General features: G+C 38.8%; 2 protein-coding genes and 1 non-coding gene across 3 annotated transcripts; 1 reads left to right on the plus strand and 2 right to left on the minus strand.

The window, feature by feature from the left end:
* Positions 1 to 4,308: 4,308 nt before the first annotated feature.
* Positions 4,309 to 5,433, minus strand: LOC145642764 (uncharacterized). The gene has a single exon (XM_081693937.1). It carries the CDS (start codon positions 5,431 to 5,433, stop codon positions 4,309 to 4,311), a length of 1,125 nt encoding a protein of 374 aa, XP_081550063.1.
* Positions 5,434 to 5,662: 229 nt separating this feature from the next.
* On the minus strand, positions 5,663 to 6,799 carry LOC145642765 (uncharacterized). Its single transcript, XM_081693939.1, has one exon. It carries the CDS (start codon positions 6,797 to 6,799, stop codon positions 5,663 to 5,665), a length of 1,137 nt encoding a protein of 378 aa, XP_081550065.1.
* On the plus strand, positions 6,309 to 6,415 carry LOC145557239 (small nucleolar RNA R71). Its single transcript, XR_014092285.1, has one exon. It is a non-coding gene; the product is annotated as a small nucleolar RNA R71 (small nucleolar RNA).
* Positions 6,800 to 11,578: the final 4,779 nt, after the last annotated feature.

Genomic DNA, 11,578 nt, shown 5'->3' on the forward strand with positions numbered 1-11,578 from the left:
TAATTAAACTCAAGTAACTACTAAGCAAGTAACCAATCAATAGTGATATTCAACTAATCTAATTCTAAACAAAATAAACTAGAATAATCAAGATGAAATAAATCAATTAATAAAAAACATCCAGAGTTAAGTATCATCACTAGTATGAATAATGCAAAGATAAATCCCTACCCCAATTAATCAGAATAATAATACTCAAAGGAAGGACGTGCCCTTGAAAATACCAATAAACCTCTTCTGAGTATTTATGGCTTCTCTAAAATCCAATCAAACCTATTTCCATGGTATCATGCAATTTAGAGACATTAAACTCAACATCCATACAATCCTAGCAATCCATCCTACCTATTTCCATGGAGAATTTCATGCCCTTTTTGAATTTAATCAAACCATATAATCTCAACTTCCATTGATAAATAAGATACTTGGTTCAATCAATATCAAATTACGTCTAACCTAACAGTGATAAATTAGCACAATTCAATAAGCAAAGCAATTAATCTAATTAAATAAGGAATTCGGGGAAATCATGCATTACTCATAACTAGGGTTCAACCTAACCCTAGAATATAAATCTACTCACTCGTGATTAAATTAACAAAATAATCAAAAGACATACTAATATAGGAAAGAAGAAATACTTGAATTAATGGAATTGAAGATGAAAAATTAATGGAATTGAAGATGAAATCTTGAACAAAGTAAATGTAAAATTGAAGGGAATTGTAGAATTCTTCAACTCAATTTAACGAATCCAAAAAAAAGTCTCTAATATGCCTAGCCAAAGCCTATTTATATCCCTAGGAATAAGTAAAGAAGTTTCCTAAAATAGGTCTTCCAAAACGCCTCAAACTTGGCTTTGATGCTTCATCAGGTGATAGCCACGGGTTACCCAAAGCTGCTGGGACTTTGCCATGGCCAACCCGTGGTGTCTACTGATCTTGGTAGGCTTCTCTTGGGCATAAAAGGAGGAGCCACGACCAGGCCAAAGCTTAATGCAACAAGCCACGACCAGGCCAAGGCTAGGCACTTTCTACACAATACTCCTTCAAAAGCAACTTCAAGCTTGGAATGTGACCATATGATGTTGGGCTCGTAATCTCCTACACGCTCCTAGCTCACTTAGCTTGCAAAGGTGCTTTTTTACGCATAAATCCTACAAAATAAAGAAAGAGAGCACGAGGAGAGCAACGTTGAAATATAAAGAAATATAGATCTAAAAGATTAAAGGGAAATTCTCTTTGGTAGACCTCTAATAATAAACATTCTCAGTGGTCAAATACAAAAAAAGTTATTATCCTTGGTGAACCATGTTTTAAAAAGTTTAATCAATGGTAGCATTAAGCAAGGTAATTAGGCATTTCTTAACCATGGTTAATCATTCTAAGTAAAAAAAAGTTGTGATGCCTAAAATACCCCCATTTTAAAATTAATTAAAAAAATAAAAAATAAAAACACCACCCTGCCACCACCTTCCCCACCATTCGCCACCATTCCCTCTCCCCCTCCCCCTCCTACACCCCCACCGGCGCCCAGCTCTACTTTCGCTGGTGCGCCGGCCTCCCCTGGTGACGCCCCGCCTCCCCCGGTGACGCTCCGCCTCCCCCGCCCCCACCTCCTCTCTCTCTCCCTCCTTTTCGACCCTTCCTGTTTTCCCCACCCAATGCCCACCGCCGATCACTCTAACCACCACAAAACCAGCGCCCTTCCCCGACGACCCCCCTCCCTTGTTCGCCGGCCAAAAACCCTAAATAACCCCAAAACACCAGAAAATACCCAAACCCGTTTAGGGTTTCGAAACCAAACCCAGGAAATGGGTTTCGGTTTTCTGGTTGTTTTAGGTAGATTTCAAGGGTTTGTGGTGGTTTTGTCGGGGAGGGGGTTTGTCGGGGAGAGGTGTTGGTTTTCGTGGTGGTTTTGGGTGCGATAAGGGCCCACGAACGGTGGTGGGGGAACTGGGAAAGAGAGGAGGTGGGGCAGGTGGTGATTGATGGGGGAAATGGGAAAGGGAGGAGGAACGGGGCCGAGGTGGGGCGTCGCCGGCCGGAGATGGTAGAGGTCAGGCGTCGCCGACCGGAGGTCGGAAGGCAAGCCGACTGGGGGTTAGCCGCCGGCAGTGGTGCTGGTGGCTAGGTGAGGGGTTTGGGGTTTTTTTTTCCTTTAAAAAAAATCTAAGAAAGGGTTAACCATAGGGTCAAATTAGTCATTACATCATTAGTTAACCATAGTTACGCTTAAAATGCCTAATTACCTTGCTTAATGTTACCATTGATAAAACTTTTTAAAACATGGTTCACCAAGGATAATAACTTTTTTTGTATTTGACCACTGAGAATGTTTATTATTAGAGGTCTACCAAAGAGAATTTCCCAAGATTAAATATATAGAGAAAATATGATAGAAACACTCAAATATAACATATAACAATGAGTATATAAATGTGTTATCAAATTCCATCCCCCACACGTCAAACAGCTCGACCTCGAGTATGTTATTGAGTGGCATCTCTTGCTTCCTTGAAATATTACCAGTCCGTTGACAACGATCACAAACCCTTACATATGAGTACACGTCCTTGAACAAAATGGGCCAGTAGAAACCACATTGTAAAATCTTCGCGGCCGTTTTTGTAGGACCTGCATGTCCACCACAAGGTAAGTCATGGCAATGAGAAATAATTTTGTTTACCTCACCTTCCGGAACACATCTTCTTATCATTGCATCCGCACATAGCTCATAGAGGAATGGATCGTCCCAAAAATGTCGCCTTGCCTTATAAAAGAATTTCTTCTTTTGTTGAGATGAGTAACCATGGGGCAATGTACCTGCGGACAAATAATTAGCTAAGTCAGCATACCAAGGTGATTCAATTTGATAAAGTGCTAATAAATGTTCATCAGGGAAAGAATCATCAATGGGGAGGTCATCTCCATCCCCCTTATCGAGAAGGAGGCGAGAAAGGTGGTCTGCTACGACATTCTCAGTCCCTTTTTTTTCCCTTATCTCGATGTCATAATCTTGCAACAAAAGGACCCATCGAATCAACCGCGGCTTGGCATGACTCTTAGTCATCAAATATTTCAATGCAGCGTGATTTGTGTGAATTATCACCTTCGAACCAACAAGGTATGAGTGAAACTTCTCTATTGCATAAATTACTGCTAGCATCTCTTTTTCAATTGTGGCATAATTCATTTGAGCAGAATCAAGAGTTTTACTAGAGTAATAAATAGCGTGAAGTTTTCTATCCTTCCGTTGCCCCAAGACGGCCCCTATCGCATAGTCACTAGCATCACACATAATCTCAAATGGTAGGGTCCAATCCGAGGGTTGCATAATGGGAGCGGAGATCAATGCTTCCTTCAACCTGTTAAAAGTCTCAAGACAAGCATCAGTAAATACAAATGTGGCATCCTTGGCCAAAAGCTTAGTTAGAGGTCTAGCGATTTTCGAAAAATCTTTAATAAATCGCCTATAAAATCCTGCATGACCAAGAAAACTCCGAACTCCTTTTACAGAATTCGGAGGGGGTAGGCGCTCAATGACCTCTATCTTTGCTTTATCGACCTCAATACCCTTATGTGATACAACATGGCCTAGAACAACTCCTTGTTGTACCATAAAATGACATTTTTCCCATTTTAAAATTAAATTGACTTCCTTACATCTATGGAGCACCTTTTCCAAATTTTCAAGACATACATCAAAAGATGTTCCATAGATAGAAAAGTCATCCATAAATACTTCCATTGAATTTTCAATAAGACCTGAGAAAATTGTCATCATATAACGTTGGAACGTGGCTGGAGCATTACATAAGACAAATGGCATTCTTCGATAGGCGATGGTGCCATAGAGACATGTGAAAGTGGTCTTTTCCTGATCACATGGACGAATGGGAATTTGAAAGAAACCAGAATATTCGTCCAAGTAGTAGAAAAAGGAATGCTTAGCCAAAAGTTCAAGCATCTGATCAATAAAGGGGAGGGGAAAATGTTCCTTACGGGTAGCCTTATTCAACCTCCTATAATCAATACACATTCGCCAACCTGTAACAGTTCTGGTAGCGATTGGCTCACCCTTGTCATTCTTGACAACGGTCATACCCCCTTTTTTTGGAACTACTTGTACAGGGCTAACCCATTTACTATATGACATAGGGTAGATTATTCCTGCAGTAAGCAATTTAAGAACCTCTTTTTTAACTACCTCCATCATATTTGGGTTAAGTTGTCTTTGAGATTCTATGGAGGAGGTATGATCGTCCTCAAGAATTATCTTATGCATACAAAATGAAGGATTAATACCCTAAATATCATCAATGGTGTACCCAATAACACTTTTATATTTTCTCAAAACAATGAGCAGTTGCTCTAAATTTGTGTCATTAAGCTCAGCATTAACAATAACAGGATATGTATTATTAGGACCAAGATATGCATATTTAAGAGTAGAGGGAAGGGGTTTCAACTCTGCCTCGGGAGGCGTAGTACTCTCCCCGACACTTGATACACTAAGGACTTCTTTCAGTAGAGCGGTGGTTGGATTTGCTTTTCCTTCCTCAAGTAGCCGCGTGTACTCCCTTGTTTCCCAATCTTCCTCATTGATGCTTCCCACCAACACCGTTTCCAGTGCATCATCTATCTTGATCAAGGGAAGTTGCTCACGTTCTAAGTCATCAAGGACATCCACTTGGCAGATAGTTTCTCCCATGGAAGGAGTTCCCATAGCATTCAAGAGTGAATACTCCATTTTCTCGTCTCCCACCTCGAAAGTGATTCTTCCATTCTTCATATCAATGATTGCACCAGCAGTGGCTAAGAATGGTCTACCAAATATAATAGGGACATGTGCATCCTCCTCCATTTCCATCACAACAAAATCGCATCGGATAAAGAATTTTCCTACGCGAAGAGGAACATTTTCAAGTATACCCAAGGGAAACTTCACCGACCTATCCGCAAGTTGTAGAGACATGCGCGTAGGCTTTAATTCACCCATTTGAAGTTTCTTGAAAATAGAGAGCGGCATGAGACTCACACTTGCACCAAGATCACATAATGCCTTGTTGATCTCAATATCCCCAAGCTTCACTGGAATTGAGTAGCTACCCGGATCACCTAATTTCTTAGGAAGTGTATTTTGCAAAATAGCACTACACTCTGCATTCAACGCAACAGTAACATTCTCCTCTAGCTTTTTCTTGTTAGAGAGCATATCCTTCAAAAATTTTGCATAAGATGGCATCTCGGATATTGCATCTAAGAATGGAATGTTGATGTGAAGCTTCTTTAAAATATCAAGAAATTTTGCATACTTCTTCTCTAACTTAGCTTGAGCTAGCCTACCTTTGCGGGAAAGGAACTTGCGGCACATATGGAATAAGTGGTGGTGGAGTTGATGCCTTTGGCTCATCCTCAATCGCAGTACCATCGACCACCTTCTCTTTTGGGACTACCTCATCAACAACCTCCCTTGATGGCTCCCTCGTAGGAGGATCTTCCAACTACTTTCCACTCCTCAAAATCACAGCATTCATATGCCCCTTTGGTGGTTGCTCTGTTTGACCCAGAAAAGCGCCCAGAGTCTTCAAAGATTGGCCAACTTGATGAGCAAGTTGACTTATTTGGTTTTCCATGAGCTTGTTCTGAGCTTGTAGTTGTTAGATGTTTTTGTTCGTTGTGGTAACGAAGTTCTCAAGCATTAACTCAAGGTTGGATTTTTGTGGAGGTGGTTGCATAGGTTGTTGGACTAGAGGTGGTCTTGCTTGGAAGCCAGGTGGTGCATTATAATTGTTGTTTTGAGGTGGTGGTGGAGGTGGATTTTGTTGAGCTTGGGTATTCTTGTAAGAGAAATTTGGATGATGTTTCCAACCTTCATTATATGTGTTTGAATGAGGATCATATGGCCTTTTGGGATTTAAAGTGTAGAATGCATTGGCTTCCTCAATCGTCATCTCATGTGAATTTTGTGGACAATCAGGGGCAATGTGACCTTGTACATTACACATTTGAAAAGTTTCAACAGATGAGCCAGAAGATGTTTCTTGGAACTTGTCAAGCTTGCTTGTCAATGCCTCCATAGAGCTAGTTAAAAGGGTTAGAGCATCAACATCATGCCTACCTCCCTTTTTAACATTACGTCGTCCTCCTGGATGGTAATTATCATTTGCCGCCATCTTCTTAATTAGCTCATTTGCCTCAGTTGGGTTCTTAGTCAGAAGAGAACCCCCAGATGCAGCATCAATATAGATTCGGAACTCATGAGTCAAACCATTGTAAAAGGATTGGATCAACATCCATTCAGGAATACCATGGTGAGGGCATTGTCTCTGTAATCGCTTGAACCTCCTCCATGCTTCATATAAGGACTCATCATCTGACTGCCCGAAAGTAGATAGCTCATTTCTCAACCTTGTAGTCTTTTCCTGTCCCAAGAACTTGACTAGAAAATCTTTCACCAGTTTGTCCCATGTGTCAAAAGAGTCAGTACATTCATCTTTCAACCATTCCTTCGCTCTATCCCGTAATGAGAAAGGGAAAAGGCGAAGTCTAATAGCATCATCTGTAACACCATTTAGTTTCATAGTATCGCACTTCTCCAAGAAACTATCAATGTGACTAACAGGGCATTCGTGACGTGTGCCTGCAAATGAATCATTAGAGATGAATTGAATGAACTGTGGCTTCAATTCAAAGTTCTGAGCAGTAACGGGTGGTCTGACAATGCTGGAGAGGAGTCCCGTTGTGGTATCGAGAATGCCATATTCCAAAAGAGACTTTGTTCCTGGATCGACCATGTTTCTAAGGTTTTGATTTCTCCTTCTTCTTCTACCTCTTCGTCTCCTTGCAGTTGCTTCAATTTCAGAATCAAGTGGAATTAAATCGTCTGACCCTAAACGTCGAGTTTGCATGCAACAAAGAACTAAAAGCAAAGAAATCAAGAGCACAAGAGACAATAGCCGAAGCAACAGATAAAAGCTTAGTAAAAACGAATCACAAATAACTAGTATAAAACCGTTAGTCCCCGGCAACGGCGCCAGGTAGTTTTTCGCAAAATTCAAAGTATAAAAGGTAGTTTTTCACAAAACATCCATAATAATAATCATAATAATAATAATCATCATCATTATAAAAATCATAATAATAATAATAACAATAATAATAATAACAATAATAACAATAATAATAACAATAATAATAATAATAATAATAATAATAATAATAATAATAATAATAATAATAATAATAATAATAATAATAATAATAATAATAATAAGAAGAAGAAGAAGAAGAAGAAGAAGAAGAAGAAGAAGAAGAAGAAGAAGAAGAAGAAGAAGAAGAAGAATAACAACAACAACAATAACAATAACAATAAAAATAATAATAATAACAATAACAATAATAACAATAACAATAACAATAACAATAACAATAAAACAATAACAATCATAATAATTATTGTTATTTTTATTAGGAAAAATTGACGGAAATAATCCCAACTTTGTTCGATTCGCTTAAAATAATCCAACCTTTCGATTATTTTTTAATAATCCGAACTTTGATATGAATTTGCTTTTAATAGTCCCAGATGACCGGTAACCTGTTGAGTAGGTAATTTTGTTTTTTTATAGATTTAATTTACACACGTCACCACGTGATTGGTCAAATTTTTTTATATAATTATTTTAATGTTTGTAAAGAAACATGATTATTTTTCACTAATCAACCCTTAATTATTTATTCAATAAAATTAACACTTAATTATATCTTTTAAAAAAATTTTGTACTACACTTAATTAACTCTCTTTAAAAAAATTAACACTTAATCACTTAATTTAAAATTAAATAATTAAAAAATACAAAAGTTTGATGTTGTAAAGTACAAACCAGAAACCACGCCAGCCACCATTCCACCAACACCAACTAGTCAGCGACCCAGCCACCTCCACCCTACCTCCCCTCGGTCACCAACACCTACCCGTCCACCTCCTCCACCACCACCCTACCTCCCCAACCCAATACCCAATCCTACCACAACCACCGTAACCCAAGAGGCATCCAAGAACAGTGGCTAAAGCATAATCAACGGCGCGGTCGGAAGGCAGAGAACAAGCTGCCATGGAAGAAATTGACGTTGGGCGCCGCTTGGAGGGAAGTGAGGGAGTGGAGAAGGGCAGCGGCGGCTGACTCGATAGTGGGTCGTTGGTTTTAAAGGATTATGTGAGGGTTGGTGGTTCAGAGGGTGGGATGGTGCGTCGTCGTGGGAGGAGAGGTTCTGGGCGTCGCCGGAGTTGGAGGCAGGGGGTCGGGCTAGCTGTGATTGGCGGAGATGGTGGTTGGGGCTGCTGGGTGGTTTTTTAAAATTATTTAATATATTTTTTTATCATATTTAATACTCATTTTTTTTTAATTTTTTCTAAAAGAAATTAAATTTATTTTTAATTTTTATTTTTTTTACCAATTAGGTGCCGACACGTGTCATTAAACTTGTTATAACAAGTTAAGTGACCGGTTGGGACCATTAGAAGCAAAGTGATATTAAAGTTCAGATTATAAAAAAATAATCGAAAGTTGGGATTATTTTAAGCGAATCGGCCAAAGTTGGGATTATTCCCGTCAATTTTTCCTTATTATTATTGTTATTATTTTTATGAATATTACCTTGATCGTTGCACACAAGTACGGAACTCCTAATTCATAATAATGATAACAATAACAACAATAATATAAATAATAACAATGATAACAACAACAGCAATAATAAAAATAATAATAACCCGATCCTACAAAGCCAATAAATTTACAAGAAATCAGTGGGGAGCTGAGATACAATCTGGGCTCCCACTCCTCTAGCTATAGTGAACCCGATCCTACTAAAGATGTGAGCAGCTGCACGAGCACATATATCCTAAGTCCTTGCAAACACCTGAACCCGCTTCAGCAACGAAACAACATCCTTTTCTAATTCCCCCAAAGAAGAAAAGGAGAAAGGAAGAAAACAATAATCAATAGCCCTACAACGCACCCTATACTTGTCCTATTTCCGTTGTGTAACAAATGACACAACACGACTAGGAAAAAATTCAGACAACCCTGATTATGTCAAAGGAGAAGATCCCGTCAAGTCAACACACACATCAAGGCCCCTATCCCAAGATTAAAGCAACATATCTGCAGGTCGTAGAGCCTCATCGTTGCCTCCAATCAACCCAACGTTAACCTCCTTTTTCGCAGAAATCCTTGACCAAAAACAAATATCAACAAGGGTGTCGCGAACAACATTATGCCGATGTTTAATGCCCACCATCCTAGCATAGGACAGTGCATGATCTCCCAATATATCCCCATCAAAAACCTTAGAGCAAGAGGAACACGGCGTTGAAATCGAGAAAAATGGAACCCCCAATCTGTATAAAGATTAAAACGGTAAGCCTTACTATTCATTGTCTGACCTAACCCCCATATTGGAACCGCCCGCAACCAGGCACAAGAGTGATCCCCTTGCTAGGATTTCCATTTATTATTATATCTTAAAAATATATAAAGTTATACAACCTATAGAAAATTAGTGGGAAGCCGAGATACAATCTAGGCCCCCTCTCCTTTAGCTATAGAATAGCTTATCCTAGTAAAAATATGAGCTTAACAAACCCCAATGTCCTGAGTTGTCTTGAACTTCTGAACCCGCTTCTACAACACAACATCCTCCTTGTCTAATTCTCCAAGTGAAGAAAAGGAGAAGGGAATGAATCCATATCCAATTGTGCGATAACTAGAATCATATTCGACCCGCTTTGAATTAGCTACATCAACCACATCTCCTCCAAGAACAAAGTCAGATAGCCCAGATTGTGTCAAACGAGAAGACCCTGTCGAATCAACACAGACATCACGACCACAATCTCAGGAATAAAGTAATACATCTGCGGTCTAAGGGCACCGTGATTCCCTCTAGACAACCTAATGTCAACCTCCTTTCTCGCTGAAATCCCAAACCTATAACAAACATCAACAAGCGTATCCCGAACAACATTATGCCGATGTTTGATACCCACAATACCAGTACATGACACCGCGTGATCACCAAAAATATCCCCTATAAAAACCCTTGAACAAGCAGACCACGGCGTCGAGACATTAAACAATGGAACACCCAACCGGTAGCACAACACACATCGGTAAATCTTTGTGTTCATCGTCTGACCTAACCTTGAAATAGGAACCGTCTGAAGCCAAGAAGGGGTGTGATCTCCTTGCTGCGATTTCCACAATGCTAATTGTCGAGGAGATAAAGAAAAAGCGAATTATTATTATTATTATTATTATTATTATTATTAGCAAATTTGTCAACAAAAACCTTTTAAAAGCACCCTTTTGTCAAAAAAAACCTTTTACAAGTTTTTTAGTTAAAAAAAACCACAACCTCAATTTTTTTGCAAGGAGAAACCTGTTTCACTAATTGTCCTCTAATTCACTTAATTAGTCTCTTATTTTGTTTTCTTTCTTGTAATCACTCTCTAACCCACCTATTTTTGAGTAATAATTAAATTAAATTAAAAAAAAACCTACCACCTCCCAACCACTAGCCAACCACCACCTCCCAACCACTAGCCAACCATCCCCACCCCTATTGGACCCGCCACCCAGATCCCCCACCACCAGCGATCTACCTCCACCACCGGCCGACCATCCCTTTCTTCCTTATCCCTGGCGGCGACCACCACAAGTAAGCAATTTTCAATTTTTGGCTCTAAATTGCTCAAATCAAGTCCAAATCAATTGAAATTTGCTTCCAAATTATCCTACCATCATATACATATATAATCAAAGCCAAAATAAACATCAATTGTAAGCAAGATGCACAAATTTAAAAACCCCCAAATCGATTTTTCTAGGGTTTATGGACAAATTAAAAATTGCAAAGTTTAAGCACATTATAAGATAAAATCGAAGCAAAAATGAATTGATTATGTGCGAAAACTTGATTTGAAGCTTCCAAAAAGATCCTAGCAAATTTGGGTTGTGTGTTTGAGGGAGAAATGAAAGGTACATGTTCGAAGGGAGGGGTCGGGGAGGTGGAGGGTTGTAGCAGGCCGGTGGTAAGGGGGGTCGACCGAAGGTTGAGATGGGTCGCCGGGGATGAGAGGTTGTAGGTGGCGTGGGGGAGGAGGGCTGCTGCAGTGGGAGGAGGAAAGGGAGGAGGGTGGTGGTTTTTGTTCTTTTTTTATTTTTATAAATTAATTTAGTTATAAAATTGTTAAGTGGGTACTAAAAGGATAATTCGAATAAAATAGAAATTAATTACGTGGATTAGAGACACTTGGTTGTCATCAACAAAAAAAATTCACATTCGGGTTTTCTTTTGCCAAAATGTTAAAATTCGGGTTTTCTTTAGCTAAAAAGCTTTTAAAAGGTTTTTTTTCGCAAAATGGTGTATCTAAAAGGTTTTTTTTGACAAATTTGCCTTATTATTATTATTATTATTATTATTATTATTATTATTATTATGATGATTATTATTATTATTATTATTATTATTATTATTATTATTATTATTGCTATTACTATTATTATTA

The sequence above is a fragment of the Chenopodium album genome, chromosome 8 (assembly GCF_948465745.1).
Source record: "Chenopodium album chromosome 8, dcCheAlbu1.1, whole genome shotgun sequence".
NCBI lineage: Eukaryota > Viridiplantae > Streptophyta > Magnoliopsida > Caryophyllales > Amaranthaceae > Chenopodium > Chenopodium album.